Here is a 20,419-nt window from a genome sequence, read left to right as displayed (position 1 = left end):
ATGATAGCCGACAAAAGCCTTGTTAAAAAGCTTATTTCCAATGTGGTCCTTTTATAACAGTTATGTTAATAACAGCGAATATGAGCTACAAATGTACATATTGGAATTTAGGCAGGATACTGAATAGGAATATAGCATAATGCTTTGAAAAATTATGTTTTTTTAATTTATTGTTTAAACTTTAAAGTAATAATAATAATAGATAAGTCAAAAATGGATATGAACAAGCAGTCATAAAGTATCTCTTCCATTAGTAGACAAGAAGTATTTTACGGCTTTTTTAAATTTCTGATTAGAATTAATTTCCTTGACTTCCAAATGCAATGCATTCCAGTCTTTGATAGCATTGTAGAAAAACATGAAGACTCTTTACCTTTTATCTTAGGTATAATAAAATTCTTATTGACTGCACCTCTTGTAATATTGTTATTCAATACAACATCTTCATTAAAAATATGATGGTGAATTGCCATGGTATATATTAAACGCATGGTTAAGTCTTTATTTGACAACTCCATCGTCAACTCTTAACATATTTAGATTATCTAAGATGCTACCATATATATTGTCTATAGGACCCAGGTTTAAAACGAATCTTTCTTCTGGGTAATTTGCAATCTACGCTAAAGTTTTTTGTTTATTCCACAATGCATGTACCAAGAAGAATAAGCATAGTCAAAACAACATTGTATCAAGGCAGAACATAGAATCTCTCCGGACTGTGTACTAGGACAGAATGCACTTCTGTATAAAAATTTAAGTCTAGCGTTTACTTTTTGAATAAAGCTTAAAACAATATTTTCAAGTGCGTCTATATACAAATATATATCATGTACATTAATTTGATGCTATAAGACGTCACAATGATGTTTTGAAATGTATATAGCTATGTATTTAATGTATCTATAGTAATTACTCAAAACTTCTGAGAATAGCAATGAAAAGAGCAGAGTTTTGAATCGGATTTCTGTTATTTGTTTTTTATTTATTTAAAACATGTACATATATAAAAGAAAAGAAAAATAAAACCATGCGTATTGAATAAAACTTTATTGAATTGCAACTGCACAAATATGTATACGATGCATTTATTTGAACAACATTGTTGGTATAAAGCTGTGCTCTATATCCTAAAAAATATAGCCATAAACTATAAGTTAGATAAGAAAAAAATGCTTTAAGTGTTTAACGGGTTCAAAAATTTCTGTTGTTATCATTTCCATAATATCGTTCTCTGTTATTGCCCTATCCATGATATCTGTCTCCGTTATTTTCAATTACATTGCAGTGTTTTCTTTTATTGCCATTTCCATAAGTATCGTGTCAGTATCTATCGCCGTTATTACCATTCCCATCGTATCTATCGCCGTTATTACCATTCCCATCGTATCTGTCGCCGTTATTACCATTCCCATCGTATCTATCGCCGTTATTACCATTTCCATCGTATCTATCACCACTTCTATAAGAGTCGTCTCCGATTCCAGTTTCCCCGTTATCATCACCATTTCCATTTTCTCCGTTATCATCGCCATTACCATTTTCTCCGTTATCATCACCATTTCCATTTTCTCCGTTATCATCACCATTTCCATTTTCTCCGTTATCATCACCATTTCCATTTTCTCCCTTATCATCGCCATAACCATTTTCTCCGTTATCATCGCCATTTCCATTTTCTCCGTTATCATCACCATTTCCATTTTCTCCGTTATCATCGCCATTTCCATTTTCTCCGTTATCATCACCATTTCTATTTTCTCCGTTGTCATCGCCATTTCCATTTTCTACGTTATCATCACCATTTCCATTCTCTCCCTTATCATCGCCATTACCATTTTCTCCGTTATCATCGCCATTTCCATTTTCTCCGTTATCATCACCATTTCCATTTTCTCCGTTATCATCGCCATTTCCATTTTCTCCGTTATCATCACCATTGCCGTCTCCGTTATTTCCACTGCCTACATCGCCTTTCAAAGCAGGTTCATTATCATTTTCTCCATAACGTCTATAGCCTGTGAATGGAGTAAATAGATTGAAGTATTGTGTATATGTTCTAAGATTTAAATTTGGTAACGGCTTTGTTATTTCAATTACTGTTAAGTTACATTTAACACCAGTGTTTATTAACTTGTAATAGTTAACCACCAACAAACTGAGCAACGCAGAGAAGTAAAATTTTCTTTGGGATACTGAGGAATCATGGAGGTCACGATATCTCAACAAATCAAATCGACAATCATAAATGAGTCAACAATAATATATAATCAATTATTTTCTGCTTAGAAAATGACGAGTTGATTACACCTGAAAACCTATACCTAACAGTAGTCGCTGTCTTCGGAGACAGTTTACTTTTTTTTTCTCCTAACAACCAGCAAAATGTACAAGATACCTACGCTGACAAACAATAATAAGACACCTTATTTTTTTATACAAGAAATACCCAAGAGGTGGTATTTTCCCTTTTTTTTTAAAATTAAAATTTTAGTTGATACAATTAATTATTTCTATTTGCGTACAGACGTCACCTGCTTGGTTTTTGGGAGTTGATTTTAATCAACTCTCCTATGCAGTTGCTCTGGCAAACCGAAAGTGAAACAATGTTTGGACCTAAGCACAAATGTCAAATCATCGCCGCTGACAAGACTTAGTTCTTGAAAATAATAGAAAAAAATTGATGTAACGTATGCTGAAGCATTGTTTTTCAAGAAAACTTATCTATAAAAACTTTGAACATAGCAGATTTTATATAATACGAACAATTTAGATATTTTTGTAGTCTCATGTGTTCCTACGCCAGAGTATAATAAAGTCTTGTTCAACCAGATGCTCGGCTGTCTCCGTAAATCTTCGACAAGCAGAGACGCTCTCTTACTTTTCGGAGATAAAAGGAGACAGCCGAGCGTCTGGTTGAACGAGACTAGAGTTCGATATCAATAGTGCTTGGATCCATACAGTTTTTAGAATTGTTTCGATTACTAATACATAGCTTGAAATCTATCTTTAAATATTACACAACATGATTCATATGGGGTTTCTCGAAATTCTTGTCGGAAAAGTCTAAAAATTCATATAAAAAAAAGTGCGTTATTCAAATACAGACTAGAAACTAATTGCCATGCAAGATAAGTTGATTTTAAAATAAATGATAATCGATAAAATCAACTCCCCTCAGTACTTCAGTACTTTGATTTTTTTTTATTAAGATCATGTAACCATTTCTGATGTTTTCAGAATGAAAAAAATATTTATAGAACAAAATTGTTTAAGTATGAAAAGTGATTTTTTTTTAAATAGCGCTAGATATCTTTATTGACCATTATTCAACTTTATTAGAGAATTGTATATTCCACTCACCATATGGCTTAGATGAAACATTTGCTAATACGACACAGGCAAAGACTATAAAGATGGCAGCCTTCATTTTGTCTTCAGGTCCACGTTAGGAATACTAGAAGTATAAAGACATAAGTTATAAATGAACAACTTCATTGGAATTTTACATTAATTCATACATGCATTTTATTACAATATCAATTTTCAATTTATCTACTATTAGATATCTATTAAAATACTATGTTAAGTACCATCCGCATCACCACAACCCCCCTCCCTCTGTCCAAAAGAAATATAAACCCAAATACATTTACAAAACAAGCCACCAATATGAACACGATTGCAATTGAACAACACATTACCGAAGTTGAAAAATTTTATTGTGCAGTTTTATTATCATGTATTTTTTAAAAATAACTTACCGACAGAAATGCTAACAATTCTCTTCGTCTCTCGAGATGGACACAATTCAAGGAAGAATCGTTTGAATTTATAGGCTAGCAAAAGAAGACCCGCCTTGAACAGATGATTATGATAAAGCATATGTCAAAACATATCATGATAAGTGTTGACACAAATAAAAATATTGTAATTTAGAAGTGATATACGAGATAAACTTTTATAGGACCATAGATCAAAATAAAAACATTAACGTTACATAATTCTACGGCTGGAACTTCATTAAAAGCGTCCATCTATACAGTGTTTATACAGTGATGAATCAGCAATTAACTGAACTATTTTACCCTATTCAATTATTATGCCCGTGTTTAAGATTTATCTAACAATCGCCCAAAACGTCAGTCAGAGTAACTACAATTAATGAATGTTTTAATCAGCTTGAAAACCATGCATGTGTTTATCATATACCCCCTTTCCATTATCTTATTACAGAAATTAAATAATTAATATTTATGTTTTCTCAGTAAAAACGGAAAATATTTGAACATTTTTTTAAACATTTATTAGTGTGTTTAGTAATATCAACAACTTCATCAAAGTTCAAAAGTTGTCATTCGAGATAAATGCAAATTTTATTATAAGATCATGTTTGGTAAATTAACAAACCCATAATTTACTCATGGTCTTGCCAGTATGAATTATTTTCTTTTCGTTTTAAATAAGTGATTGTGTATAAGATTGAAAATAAATGCAAGTATGCAATAAATATCCGTACTGAAAAAAATATAAATTACAACTCTTTATAATTAAAACTATTTCTTATTTTGTCGAAGGTTTTGAAGCCTAATTTTAAAGTGAACTTTTTTCCCCGACAAAACAGGATTTACGTGAGCAGCAACCATTATTTAATGAAGTGCATTTAAAAAATTCCGTGTTCTCACATTGAAATAGCGCATACATTTAAGATTGCGTTTGCATTTACCATCGTATTTGATGTTGCTTTTCAACAAAATAAAAAGACAAATCAGCTTGAATTTCTAAGGTGTAAGAAGTAATTCAATAAATTCTTAACGGCTTCTTCGTAAAAATAATAAAATATCAAACATGTCAAAAGTCTTATTTGATATTTTAATCATTAATTGACGTGCAGTTTTACTTTCTTTTAAAAATGATGATTGCTGTTATTCTTAAAATGTGTTTTTAATACTAGATGATTTGCAAAGCTGAGCGATTTTTGTGATTTTTATCCCTATCGCAAAAGTAATTATAAATTCATGTTACTACAAAAAAAAAAATCATGGAAAATTTGATGAGGTCTTGACATCACGAAAAATCAAATGCAATAAAACTCTAGATGTCTATATTTACATGGTCATAATTTGTCAAGGTATTTAAGAAATATCAAATTTTGTATTTGTAAAGTAATCATATTCTGTAACACTTGTATCATCGCGATGATTTTTATATCAATACACAAGTCAAAACGTGTTTTTCTCATAAGGAGATAAATTTCTTTTAATTTAAACCCAATATGATAGTTATGTGTCAAATAACAACCTTCATGAGTTTTTCTTGTGCATTTTTTATTTATACGCGGCAGATCTTTGGTAAACAAATAATTATCATTTAGATTTTGTTTTAATTGAAAAAAGCCTATTTTGCCCTTATTTGTCAGGACAATACAAGCAATAAATTGATGTTGAAATAATATGCATTTTTTATATCTTTATTGCTTTTTGTTTTTGTTTTAATTCTATTTTTTTTGCTTTACACTAAATGTTAAGATAACATAACATGATCCTTGATGCCAAGTTGATGCAAAGAACAGAAATTGCCGATTTAAGAATTGTGATTTTTTTATGCACCAATTTATATAATATGCTTCATTTTTTTTTTATTTGATCGGGTGAGTTCCAAACAGTCGAGCTGAATTTAGGCCCATATTGGCATTTATATACGAGGGCTGTCCCACGAGTTCGTCAACAATTGAACCCTTGTGATTTTAATTGGGTTTATACATATATATTACATACCGAATTACTTGTCATAACATTTCAAATTAAATTAGCGTGATTTTGAGTGTTATCACTCAAATAAAACTAATATTGTACTCTTTTAAACGGTGTCGAAAATTATGCACGCCCAAGTGTAAACATTATCCCAGCTTCGTAATTTGGAAAATATTCAATAATAATAAAAGTAGTTAAGTATAAGGATAACAAAATGTATCAATATCGAGAAGTAAATTATATTATTAAGGTTAACTTTAAGATATGAATAAAACCCGCCAATGTGAAGAACTCATTTAATTCTAAACGATTACACGTATGGAATAGTTCAAGTCGGGCATTACAGCTTAATTGTATAAAACGTTTGCTTGTCAAGCCATTATTTCTTCAGCTAGATGACAAGGGTTAAAACCAAACTAGGATACGCAACAGGCCTGTTTTAAAATAGAAATACTTAATGTTAGTATTACATAATTTGTAACAAACTTTATTTTTCATTACAATTTATCACATGTTATCATTTTAGCACGGATAAAATAAACAAAAGGTTGTGATGCGTTTGCATAACACTTCTCTAGATTTTGAGCTTTTGCTAATGTTTTACTTTTAATGCCTACACGTCATAGATGTAACACATAGTCAATGAAACGTAACCAGTTAGCTAATACACAATGCAAAGGTTAATTGATGCTGCGACCTTTTCCTGTCATGTGATCGGCATTAGTATTGATGATATCCAACTCGGAATAGTTTTTACGTCGGGATCCCAAAGCAACCAATTACTCTGACCTGTAAGTGTCACATTCATAATGGCTGGTTTAAAGCTACTGAATTGAAAAATGTACTTAATCTGATAGATTAATTTATAATTGTGGCTGTTGTCATAATAAAATGTTGTTTTATTATTATTATTTATTAAAAAACGATCATGAGTAGAACTTTTTTAAAAATTATGTTTCAAATATCAAGATATTTTGAAACTGATATATAGTGTACATGCATCTTTTAACAATTTGATTTTTGTAAGAGTGGTTATTTTATTATCGGACTTTAAGTTTTAGAGCTTTTAAATATTGAAATAATTCATAACAACACGATCAAATTTAATTAGTCATTAAACAACTCAAACACCTTCGTTACGAGATCAATAGTCTTCAGAAAAAGATTCAGATGATAGGCTCTTTAAGTACAGAATATTTAAAAATGCAGTCAGAGTCAATCACTAAACATTAATGAAGTGTAATTGACTACAATAAATTTTTAGCGCAGGGCTTTACGATGGATAATTCTAATGTGTTTTAATTTGTTTTAATTACTTGTCAGAGCACTGTCACGAAGCATAATTTATTTAATTTCGTTTTGTATTTCTTAATATTTTAATTCTGGTTGTAACGCGCTTTCTGAATGGCTAAAAAATTATTTCATACTGTATAAACAATGTTGCCTACGTCATAGTAAGACTAATGTCAAAATCGTATCAATACGCCTGAAGTAACCTTTCAATTTTGCACAATTTTACGTCATTTTAAAGGTCAAATGGCCGTTTTTTATCTACAATGAAGAGTAAAATATTAAATTATAGACAATGAATTCAATATTCATTACTTTTATTAACCGGGTTTTCCAACGGAAAAATCCGGTTATTAAAATGGTGAAAATGGCGGGCAGGCGGGCTGGCGGCTGCCAAAAGGGTACCCTCATTGTACAGATAACTCCTCCTACAGTTTTCAAGATAGGAAGTTGTTCTTTTGCAGATAAATTGTACATATATCAAAGGTGTGCATATTGCTAGGATTTTGATTTCCGATAATTATGAAAAAAAATACCAGCTTTTGAACTTAGTCATTTTTTGGCAAAATATTGCATAAAGGGTTCCCTCATTGTACGGATAACTCCTCCTAAAGTTTTCAAGATAAGAAATTATTCTTTTGAAAATCAATTGTACATATGTCAGAGTTGTGCATATTGCTAGGATTTTGATTTCTGATTATTTATGAAAAAAATACCAGCTTTTGAACTTTTTTTTGGCAAAATATTGCATATGGGGTACACCATTTCACTGGATACGGGTTGACATGGATTATTGATACAGTTCATATAAAAGAAAACCCGGTATGCTGTAACATTGACCGCTTTTCACTTGTACTACAGTTTACAGTTAAACAGTTTAAACTTTTTTTATAAACTGCTCTGCGGTTTATAAAGCGAAAACTGCCCCAAACCATTTTATATCGTATAAAACAAAACAATATTGAATTCATTCCTTAATTAAATTTGTTTTTGTGAAACGTTTTAATATACTACTTAAAGATATTATCTTTCTAAAAGAAATATAACGACATAAAACAACCCGCCAATGACAAATAAAATGTAAAACACAATAAATAAAGATTCAATGTTAAATATCAAGCAAAGAAAAACGTCCCGGCTGTATCATTTAAAGGCAATTTTACCTGTTCCTGAATGTGTGTAAACAAATTGATTAAAACCCCAAGAGTTAAATTTGACAAACATTAAAATAACGATACGTAATCATATCAGTGAATGTAAAATCCGATACATAAAAAATGTAACTAATTGACCTGCAGATTACGACAGCTGACACAATCAGTCTTCTTTATTTACATTTGTTAGCCTCTTTGTCTGTGATAACACTGTAAAATTGATTTTGTAATGAACATTCCAAAAACTTCAAATGACTTAGGGCGCAAGCGGGGTTCGTGTTGTTAATATTATAATATTTAATCGTTTGATTGCTAAAAATACATAAATATAGGTATTAAAGAACTATTCGTTGAATATTATAAGGTGATACTTTCGGTCAAGACGTGGTCAGATCGAAATAAAAGTCTTTTTGGTCTTTACTGTTTATGACCACATCCCGACCAAAATTATCACTCATAATAATAAAAGAATTATTCATTCAATGTAGATTTCTTAAATATTCATAATCAAGTGATTGCACAAGTTCCTTATATTACCATAGTATTCTTACACATAAACACATATACAATATTTTTTTCCAGTACAACAATCCGGATTATGATAAAAGCCATTTCTTCATTAAAATATATTTACCTCAAGGCGATATCATCAATTTTTCGGACAAATAATACTCAAATATAGTTTCTTAAATTATTTTAAATTCGGATAAGTTCTGTCATTCAATCACTTCATCAGATAATTAGGCCCTTTATAAAATAACGAAAATTTCATAGTATAAAATATTAATTCAATTTAAATCCCTTCGCAAACACGAAGAAAGTCTTCTTACAATTTCAGGACAGAATTTAAAACTTGATGAATTGTCACCTGTGCAGAAATACAATACATATAACTTTATATGCGACAGATATATAGTGAGTGCAATTAAAACCAATTTCATTCTATATTAAAATAATAATTATCATAATGCATCGTAATTTTTCATTCAAATTTAAAAAAAAAAATGATAACATTTTGGGTTTTTTTTTCGATTTCAGTCATAAAAAACTAATCATAGCACTTAATGAAAAATCTGGTTGATTTGTTTTTTTTTCTTTTTTTTTCCGTATATTAAAAGATGTTGAAGTTAAGAAAAAATTACACAATGTGTATGTCGCTGTGTGAACTGATATATCACCCTCAATAACCACATTACTTTTAAATTGGATAAACACTCAGAAGTCAAAACTGAAGTGAAAAGAAGACATTTAGGGTTTTAACATTCTCATTCTTATTTTTTTCTTTAAAACAAAGGTCAACTAAATCAGCATTAGTACTTTTTGGTGAATTTAATTGTTGAAAACACACATTTAACTTTTTTTTAAAAAAGAAAAAGAACTGTTTATAATTCGATAAGTAAAAAAAAAAACAAAAAGGTTTACCTTCGTTTAATAAATAAAGAGGGAATACCACCTGATATTGTAAAGAGTTCCCCATGCTTGAAAACATTACACAGATACAATTGTTCATGTCAGTGCTGACAGTTTGTTAATTGTACAAACTGCGTTCCTGTCATACGATCATTTCTAAAGCCAGTTGAGCAGGGTTCAATCAAAACCAGGTTACACAACGTCCTTGCTTTAAAATAGAAACAGAAATTGTTATTATTATATAATTCATAACAAACTATCACAATTTCTTTGCGTTTAAAATTAAAGTTTCTTGTCACAATTTATTACATGTTATAAATTTGGCATGACTTTAATAATATTAACTTGTGATAATACATCATTTTACGACCCTTCTATGACGTTTATTAACTTGTTTCATGACTTTGATGGTTTTTAACGGTTTAAAATACTTCTAATAAAGTTAGGCTTATTTATCTGAACCAAGCAGTCTTCAAAAATTAGAATTATACAAGGAAATCAGAGTTGGGGTCAATTACTTTGAAAAGTAATTAATTACTTTCAAATACATTGACAATTTTATCAATTACTTGCAATTACAATTACATTGATTTTTTGAAATGTAATTAATTACTCCCAATTACTTTGATAAATGTAATTAATTACAATTCAATTACTTTAGTTTTATTTTTTTAAATCATGAGAACATATACATATATTAACGACATTAAGATATACAGGGCTTTATGTACGGTTACTTTTTTAAAGGTTGTATAGTTCAGTTCAGATCAGATTTCTTAAAAATGTTCTTGAACATTAAATTCATTCAGAACCATTGAGTTCATTTTTGGTTGTGAATAATATTTTCTCTATAGTGAATTAATTTTTATTCACATATTAAAACTATGTTTATTGAGAAAGTACAACTTTTGGCAGTACAGTATCTCAGTATATAAATAATAATTGCTTTAATTCACAAGAATGAGATATTTTGATTCCCTTGAGTCTAAAATCAGTTCAGTCTAAAATAAATTGGGGTTCTTGGGTATTGGAGGAGTTCACACCTCCACAAAATTAGATCTTTGCCTATTGCTCTGGTCAGTGTGTCATACTGTATAAACATATGAAACATTATGGGACATTTAATTATTGTATAAACAAAAGTCCATGCCAAACATGTATAAAATCTATTTATCATTATAAGACACCTTTATGATATCTTAAACTTGGAGAAAAGTAATTGAGATGTAATTGAAAAGTAATTGAAAATACACAATATTTTTGGAATGTATTTAAATACATTCAATTACTTGTAATTGAAGACAGACTCAATTTCCAATTACTTTCAATTACTTTGAAAAATGTAATTAATTACACTCAATTACAAATACTTTTTTCAATTACCCCATCCCTGAAGGAAATAACCAGTTATTAATATTGTTATTGACCAGAGTTTTAAGCCTTGCTTTGAATGAGCTTTTATCATTGATAATGATGACTTACAATATCAATTCATCAAAAAATTTCATTTCTAATTCAAAAGGTTGCATCTTATAAGAAGTTTCAGATATCCTGCACATGTTTTTGATTTTTTAAATTCATTACATGTACCATTGCTCTGAACATTATGTTTTATAATTTTCGACTCGTGTTAACATACCATTGCTGTGATTTTTTTTAAAAAAAATTCCAAACCTTGTATAGCCTTTTGTTCATTCTTTTTTTAATGTATTAATACAAACATATATGCAACTGTTATTCTACCATTATTTTGAAATACAAGGATATTGAGTCATTATATTGCAAATGATATTGATTAGATATTGATTAGGAAAGTGTAGGTTTTAATTACATTTTTTATTGTTTCCATATTTACAAATTAAGATTAACATAAATATATTGCAGTGAAAAAAAGATAAACATTTTCACGGCGGCTATCAATCGACAAAATTACGAAAAAAAAGGTAAGGCATTGTTGTCACAAAAAATTCAAAATGCAGATCGAAATGATTTCTGAGTTAATAATGACATTTTAATGAAGTCTAATTATTAATTAATCAAAAAATTTTAGTGAAGGGCATACCGATGCACAGTTTTGGCTTGACCTTGTTTTATTTACTTATCAGAGCACTGTCAGGAAGAATAACCTGTTTTCACTGGTTTTTGTATATTTTTTTTCTATAAAGTTGTTATACTGTAGAAATATAGTATCTTTCTAAACATAATACTATCATTATAAAGCTGCCCCATGATTGAAAATACAATTGCATAAAACAACCAGCCATAAAAATAAAAGCAACAGAGTACAATACATTGTTTGAACATACATAGTTCTTTATCAAGCAAAGGGAAATGACACCGCCGTAGTACATAGAGATGCCTATACCTGTTTCTGGATAAGTGTAAAGAAAATCATTGAAAAGTGCAAAAAGTATTCACTTGGGAATAATATTGAAAAAAAAACCTTAAAATGAATATACGTGATCATATCAATTAATGAAAAATCGTACACATAAAACTCTTGTTATTTATTGACCTGCGTTCCGCCTGCTTAGGGCAGCTGGCACAATAATTTCAATATAGTGATTGTCAAATGTTTCACAAAATATTAGTATCCCTGTAGTATTCTACCACATGGATACCTACACTATTGTTATACGTGTCTAGTAAAAAAATCAGATAATATCCAAATTGTTTTCATAAAAATACATTTTATATGATATGATCAAATTGTCGTAAAACTGGTTATTAAATCTTGTTATGTGAATCATTATACTTTCGATGAGATACTGTCATATATGTTAAATTTAAGACATCGTCAAACGTGAGTATGATTTACAGTTATTATATATCTAGAGGGCGTTTGTACAATAGGCTATACAAAATAGAATTTAAAAAATAAAAATTGGTAATCGAATGTTAACTGTTTTAAATGTTAATAAATAATTGCCAATGTTCAAGAAATACTCGAAATATATGAATACTATTTAATGTTGCCATAAACGGTTCATTCAATTCAGGACACACCAGATGATCTAAAAAACTTTCAGAAAAGGACTATATTTAATAGTCAATATCTGCCCCGAATGTTCACCAATTTTTAAACAGTCTCGTATCAAAATGAAATCTCCATTTAACATTATACAGAGGACTTTACTCAAGACAAGAACCATGTTTATATGAAAATACATTATATATTCTATATTTGGACAAAAGTATAATTAAAAAGTGAAGGCATTAATTGTTTATAAAGAGAAATAGAGAAGCTTTTCTACGAACGTTGATGCTGACGATGTTTTATTCACAAGGATGTAATAATGAGATAATTTCAATGCCGAGGCCTAAATGTCAGCTTAAAGTAAATATCAAATACAACCTTGTTTTTACGATCTCTTTTTGTGAAGGACATAACAAGACACATATTCAGTTGATTTTTTTCGCTGGCATGATATATATGAATAGCTGAAAATAACGTAAAGGACGAGTGCACTTATGGGCCCCGGTGAAAGGTGAAAGAATGAAGAATCAAATTAAGCATATTTTTTTCCTTAACATTATCTATTGATATCTATTCCATAAGAATTAACAAGTTTTAGCGCTGAAATTATTGTAATGAAAAGCACGAAGCTTTAAAACATAGTAGGGGTCAGCAGACATTCGTGATTTTGTATAGTAAATCGAGGACAGGCATTCATTTAAAAGCCTTTGTTTACTGTCAGCCTAACCGAGTACAAACTTGTGGAAAAGACAATATACGCATTATACATTTAGTAAACTCCTGTGAAAGTAAGAAGTTTGTACTCGGTTAGGCTGGTTCCTAAAAAATGAAAAAGGTATGAAAATTTCAAGGTTTTTCCTATAGCAAGCGAAATCTATAACCTGCGTGACCCATGTTTGAACTCACGCATGGAATAAATTATTTCAAACAATCACGTGGTTTCTATCCAGGTAAACGTTTGTCAAATGTGCTCACTGTAAAACATTGACACGTTTTAGACTGCTTTCCTTCATCTTTGTATGGTCAGGAATATTTGTTTGTCACTATGGTAATATGCAACTTCAAAGCTTCATTCGATTTTTTTTCAGACGTAAAATAATGCATAAAGTATAATTCAGCAAACGCGCCAATCGATCCACCAACAGAGCAATGTTGATTTAAATGTCTCCTCCCTCTGATTTAAATAGACACAATTCAAGTAGGTTCGGTTCGATTTTTCCGGATTCAGATTATTTATAGGCATTTAAAAATCCTCAATTTTTTAAATTGTATTCTAATTTTGGTAAATTTAAGCGTGCATATAAATCAGAAGTATCCATGAGTGCTTAACTATTATGAGAAAAAAGCAATTTGATGATATTTTCTACATATAAACGGCACTGAAAAAGGGCCCATTCTCTATAGCTTAAGTGCACTTGTTCTTTGGTAGAAATCGGTATAACTACATCATACATAACACGTTGCATGTAATCGCCAATGCTTGAAACATTCGTTATATACTTTTAATGTCTATAAAGTTGTGTTTGTTTTCATTTTACATCCAGTTGTAATTTATATTATTCTGCATCTCAGAAAATAGAAATAGTATTTCCTAAAAGAAAGAGAGTTGTAACAAGAATATATGCCCTTTCGAAACAATTATCACTTTAGTATAAAATAACACGCAAATGTACTCGCTTTTCCAAGTAGATAAATCATTGTCTATCTTAGCTGAAGTTTTTTTTTCGAAGAAGGTAAATAATGATCCATCCAAATACATGACGAAATGGTTTTATTATTTGTCGTATATCACTATTTCTGGCACCAATTAGTCTTCTTGTATGATGATTACGTAATTTGTATTATGCATTTGCTGAAGATCATGCTAAGTAGGCGGGGCCTTACTGAAGTTCTAACCTATATATTTGTCACTTTTTCTTCAAAATATTGCGTCCTGGTTAGAAGCAGATTTGAAAGATCCTACATTTCTTGGTAAGCATTTATTAAATTAAGATAAATAGGAGGGAATTCTCAGTTTCAAAGATTTCAAGTATCATTATTTGATAATATAAATGTTTACTTATGGAAAAAATATATCTGTGATAGTGTTTCTTTAATCTAAGTTTTAAGCATTACCGGTATTACAATTTTATGATCAGTCAAGCTTTTGATACAAAAGATTTCTCGTTTTATATTGTTTTAGGTAATTTTATTTTCCGCCTTTTTCTTCAATAGTCTGTCATGTAAACAAACTGATTAACATATAGGGAGGGGGGGGGGCTCTATTCGGAAGTAAAAATATATATGTTTTCATGTGTGTACCTTCTTCATTTCTTCTTGTGATTGAAAATGTGTTTCAATGTGTTTCGTTGTTGTTGCATTTTTGTGTGGAAAATCATTTGTTACAGTTGATTTATAATTCAATATATGAAAGTAACATTTCTATATATCTAATATAAAAAACAAAATCAGATGGAGTTTTTGGATTTCAAAATTAATATTGTCCGGTTTAAAAATTCAAATTTCTGTAACAGTTGCAATTCAAGCCACAATGAAGATTGTCATCGTATTTCTCCTGGTGTGCCTAATTCTGGAGAGCTCATCCAAGCCAGATGGTAAATGTGTTGTTACATATTGATGACATAGTATCCTATCAGTAAAAATCAAAGTTTATGAAGAATGACAATTTAATGTGCGGCTTTCAGTTTTGAAATAGCGTTACAAATCACACCAGTGACTAATACATATATTACCTGTGTGACACTCTTTTCAATTATTAATGGAAGTGTTTTTTCTCGAATCATAAAAAACATATTTAGATTTTCTTTCTTAATTTTCACTGTGTACGTGTGTAAAACATGAGATTCGGACTTCGTTACTTGAAAAAGAAGTTTCTCCGCATTAAATGTTATTTCATTGTAAACAAATACTAGGAAAAGAAAACGATGATGACAAAAACGGAAACAATGGCAATGACGACAACGGAAATGGCAACGACGGGAACGACGATAATGGAAACGACGACGGTGGAGACAATAACAAAGGGAGCGGATCCACAAATAGCAGGGGAAATTAATACAGTGAGCGGATCCACAGAAAACAGGAAATAGAATTGATACAATCTACCGATGCAGACAAAGTCATTTGATTGCTTTTAATTATTTAATGAAAGTGTTTACATATTACATCTGCGTTACAAAATTGAAAAATTATGTTTGCGTAATGAATTTAACAATGTCTGTTCACAATACAACAGATCAATAAATACATATGAACGACACTATGTCTTCCTGTTGTTTTTTTATGGACATTGGGATTAATAAGAGTTCAAGAATATATCTCATGTTATATAAACTCCATAAACGTCCTTTATCTGCTGGTAGCACTATGAGTTGCAATGTTTGTTTAAAGCACATGGAGGCAAAGCACTTCAAAAGAGGTTGTATATTTTCTTGAAAAACCAGGATGCATCATTTGTGCCAATCGACATCGATGCAATCTTGCTAATAGCCTAATGCTACGTTTCATAGCTGTCTTTTATAACAGCTTTTAGAATATATCAGTCAGATAATTTATACTCTTTGCACAAATTGAGTTATGGTTACCTCTCTTGATATATGAATCGTTTAACTTGAAACAAACTATATGTTTGATAAGGATTTAATATTTGTGTGTTTTTATTACTGAAATGATCTTCAAACTTTCATTTTTATTTTATTTAAATCATAAAAGATAAGTAACCAACAGAGTTTATTAGTTTTCTGTCCTAGTGCCAATGCGTTTTAATTTTAAACATAGTTACATACAACATGGTTATTTGTTTCAGGTAATTTTATTAAATAAGAATCATACATGTTGTTTTTACGAATATGCATTCACGAGTTGTTGTCGGATGATATGACAACTTTGTAAAAAAAAAAATATAAATATCAAATTTTGACCCTAATCTACATTATGTATTTAGATTTTGTTAAAGTACAATATAATATATTGATGATAATACTTTTAAAACCCTTAATACCTTATTGTTGTTTTCTTTTAAACTAATAACCTGAACCTGTTATACCGAGCGTATACTTGCTACAAGCATTTAACTATAATAAAATGTTACAATAATAATATCATTGGGGAATGCACAAAACATTAATTTGAGTTTTGCAAATGATTGAATAATGTAATCAGTACGTAGTTTAGAGCTGGGTGCAAAGAGTTTTCAATGTTACAAAAATCATTTTTTTTTACCTAATACATGTAGCGCTATGCATTTAAACATTCATGGTTTATTCCATATAGTAACTTTTAATATATATAGCTCCCAAACGCTGATAGTATGGACATTTTTAGGCAAAGTGGTACTCATTCTGGATTGAGGATCTGCAAAAATTACATATTCTGTAAATACGCAAACTATTTCTATGGCGCCCACTTTTTATGTTTATGGGTAAATAGTTTTATAAATTTCATCATCTTATCTGTAAGTTATGATTTTTTTGAAAAGAAAATTGATAGATAACCCAATTGTCTTCGTATTTTTCGATTTACAGTCGTAGAAACGAATTATACAACTGAATGAGCATTGATTTCTATGATACATAGACTTATGACTTACTTCACCATTTGTATACCTTGCCCTTGTCTTTTTGTCTCAAATGAGCATTGCATTTTTGTCCTAAGAGACACTCTACGTGACACTGAAATACCACGTGACAGTTATAAGATATGGTTACTTAATTGTGACCTGTATCATTGCAAAAACATAAAACATGTTCCGATATTTTTTATAAATACTGTTTATGTTTCGCACTCCATTCTGCTATTTAAGCATTCGGAATTAAAAAATAAACAAATTTGAAATAATTTTGACCGCTTGTAAATTGTATATCAATGAAAAATGACAATAACAAACTGTCAACTATCTCAAAACTCCACAAAACGAAATAGAAATTCAAAATAGAGCAAGTCGGACCTCTATCAAGATAGTTTCAGGTGTCTAGGGAAGGTGAACATGCTTTCCTTACCGGCCACGACCGCCGTGTGCTATTTGTCATAATCGGGAAAAAAACACGGAAAAGACCGAAGACAATTAGGTGATTAATTATGATATAACAATAAGTATGAAAATCATGCGACCCAGTGTATATCTATAAATGATAATTAAATATATTTATAAAATATTATATATTTATAAAATCTATACTACTATATTCATAAAAATATACTCAATTTTTTGGTCTTTAATACCGAGAAATCGGAAGAATACTGTCTTTTCTTTTATATATTTTAAACATCATTGGTACATGAAGATTACCAATATGTTTTTATTTTCTCTCAGTTAAGCTTCGCTAATTAATAATCAACGAAAATTCCTCAAAAAATTCCGGAAATCGCCTGGATTTTTTGGATTTTACAATCTTGCGCTTGTGCAATACATTCACGCTAACGAGATCTTTAGTTTATTTTTCCACAATATCACATCTGTTAGAATAAACTCAGAATGATAATACAAATACGGGTAAATTTTCATTTGACTGTTGCTATATATTCTGTTCATATATATATATGTTTCGTGATGACAGAAAATATTTGATTACATGGAAAAAAGTTACTTTATATTTGTTGGAGAGTGAAGATAGAATATGTTTTATCGTAAAAATGAATTACACCCTACGGACCCAGTTTTACAAAGAAAATCCGTGTACGTTGGTGAAAAGGTGTTGAATTATGGATTAAAATTTTTATTTGAAAGGTATTTGCAGTCTCAAAAAGATTTGTTATGATGAATTTGACTGTTATTTTCAAGGCAACTTCATTAACTTTCTCCAAAATCGTTCCGGAGCGATTCTGCAATTTTCTGCTACATCACGGGTATAAGGGAGGCGTTTAACTGTGTTTAGGGCCTTTCCTGAGACACAGTAAGTGTATTCAAACTAAGGAAAGTGTTGTGAAATTAATATCATTATTGTAGGCTTATAGCTTTGTTATGTAAATGTCAATAATAAGGTGTGTCGATGTACCTATTTCGTAAATGTCTGATATACAATGTCAAACCGTGCACGCATGGGTCAAAGTCTAGTATATTTATAAAATAAAAACATTATATTAAAATATTTCAATGTATTCACATTATTGACGACCGTATTTCATGTTTGTTACATTAGGTTCATGGGTTACTTTTATTTGTCTTTTCTAAAACATAAACATACATTGTCACTATCAGGAATTGCTTATTATACCTTTATATTCAAATGTACATGTCACATCCTGTATAAAGATATCCTTTTCATAAAAGGCAAATTTTAGGGGGTTAAAATTTAACACGTTAATACAACGAACCACCCCCACCCCTCCGAAAAAAAACCATATCGGAGTAATTGAGTTTCAATCAAACAATTGTAGAAGCGTACAAAGCAATTACTTTGGAAAGGCAGAATGATATCATCGATGGTATAGGTTTAAACACGTTTTCAAAAAATATATATAACATTGATTTCAGTTAACAGTTCACTAAACATTCGAAGTCTTACCTTAAAAAATGTGTGTATCTGCCGCTGGAACTCAGACAACTAGAATAAACTATATGAGTCAAACGATTTTATTGTCATTAAGAAACTATATAAAAATAACATTGATATTATGGTCAAAATATAATATTTTGAATAAACAACAGGTTTTGGTTTTTTTCTTTAGTTTTTTTTAGTTTTTTTTTTGGATAGACTTTATAACGATGGAACATAACAAGATCATAATCAATGTTTCGTTAATATATATCGAACGTGTTATTAAACTATGGTATAACCAGGCTGAAATTACACTCACGAAACGATGCAGCGAGGTGTCATAAAAAAACCCCAATAACAATCTGTTAACCATCTGGGTTATTATTACTGTTATAATCTTGTTTTACAGACATTGTCATTATAACACTTTGAATTTGAAGCGATCTTTTCGTTAATATATGATTATAAAATTTGTCTGATTCTCACAGGTACGCTTTTCGCATTAACTTTTACGTCGGTATCCGCACATTTAAAAGGATTATATATTGTCACATCTTCATGTGTATTGTCAATGTCACTGCGACACAAAGCCCAAAGCTGTGTGTGTCAGCTGATAAAAATCCATGTAGTAAATAAAAAGTGACACCAGTTCAATGTTTCTAGATAATTAAATCATAAAAAAAGAACACTCCATCGTTTAGTTTTATTATAACAAAGTTTAAAAAACTTTAAATATACAATTGATGACAAATATATGCAATATATTCTTACATGTAGAGAAATCAAATTAAATTACACAAATACCGACTATAAATGACGAATACCAAAATCAATGATATTGGTCAACTGACTTTCAACATGCACCATCCTTTTCATTTAAATAAACAAGTGGATATTTAAGATTTTGTTTTTAAGAAGATCTTTGATTCCGCTTTTCACGAAATAAATCAAGTCCAATATCATTAGCAAATGATTTGGACTCATCTAATACAAACATGTATAAAATATTAATACTAGATGATTTGAATTCATCTATTACATATATAGTATCTATCACTGAAATTTTCTTACAAAAACCCTCATTAATTTGACATCGCATTTAGCTATGGACCCACTTCAACTGAATCTGAAAATAACAATTCATCTCATCAACACATATTTTTTCGAAGTCAAACTTGTTTTTTATGATTTTTTTCTCGATTAGCCCTCATCATTCATTGTTCATTTCAGACTTGTGCAATTATATGCCATATAGAAAATTAGAATAGAAGTCATTTTTAAAAGTATGGGTAGTCAACATGCTCGCCCTCAGACATGCCTTAAACTTTAACATCAGTCTTTTTTGTTTTTGTTTTGTTT

General features: G+C 29.8%; 1 protein-coding gene and 1 long non-coding RNA gene across 2 annotated transcripts; one reads left to right on the top strand and one right to left on the bottom strand.

The window, feature by feature from the left end:
- Nucleotides 1–1,033: 1,033 nt before the first annotated feature.
- On the bottom strand, nucleotides 1,034–3,817 carry LOC128173745 (N66 matrix protein-like). The gene is made up of 3 exons (XM_052839406.1): nucleotides 3,765–3,817; nucleotides 3,364–3,457; nucleotides 1,034–2,018 (listed from the first exon to the last, which is right to left on the bottom strand). Exons 2-3 carry the CDS (start codon nucleotides 3,428–3,430, stop codon nucleotides 1,324–1,326), a joined length of 762 nt encoding a protein of 253 aa, XP_052695366.1. The 5' UTR covers nucleotides 3,431–3,457; nucleotides 3,765–3,817; the 3' UTR covers nucleotides 1,034–1,323.
- A 10,660-nt stretch (nucleotides 3,818–14,477) lies between these two features.
- LOC128170413 (uncharacterized) lies at nucleotides 14,478–15,834 on the top strand. Its single transcript, XR_008241829.1, has 3 exons — nucleotides 14,478–14,555; nucleotides 15,098–15,178; nucleotides 15,497–15,834. It is a non-coding gene; the product is annotated as an uncharacterized LOC128170413 (long non-coding RNA).
- The last annotated feature ends 4,585 nt before the right edge of the window (nucleotides 15,835–20,419 follow it).

Source organism: Crassostrea angulata, chromosome 2, assembly GCF_025612915.1.
Source record: "Crassostrea angulata isolate pt1a10 chromosome 2, ASM2561291v2, whole genome shotgun sequence".
In the NCBI taxonomy this organism is placed as follows: Eukaryota; Metazoa; Mollusca; class Bivalvia; order Ostreida; family Ostreidae; genus Magallana; species Magallana angulata.
This window is presented reverse-complemented; position numbering and strand designations above follow the sequence as displayed.

Excerpts from the sequence above, each read along its gene's own strand:
- LOC128173745 (XM_052839406.1), bottom strand. The coding sequence starts at position 3,430 with ATGAAGGCTGCCATCTTTATAGTCTTTGCCTGTGTCGTATTAGCAAAT. Across the intron at positions 2,019-3,363 it reads TGTTTCATCTAAGCCATATG|GCTATAGACGTTATGGAGAA; the intron begins GTGAGTGGAATA and ends CTCCATTCACAG.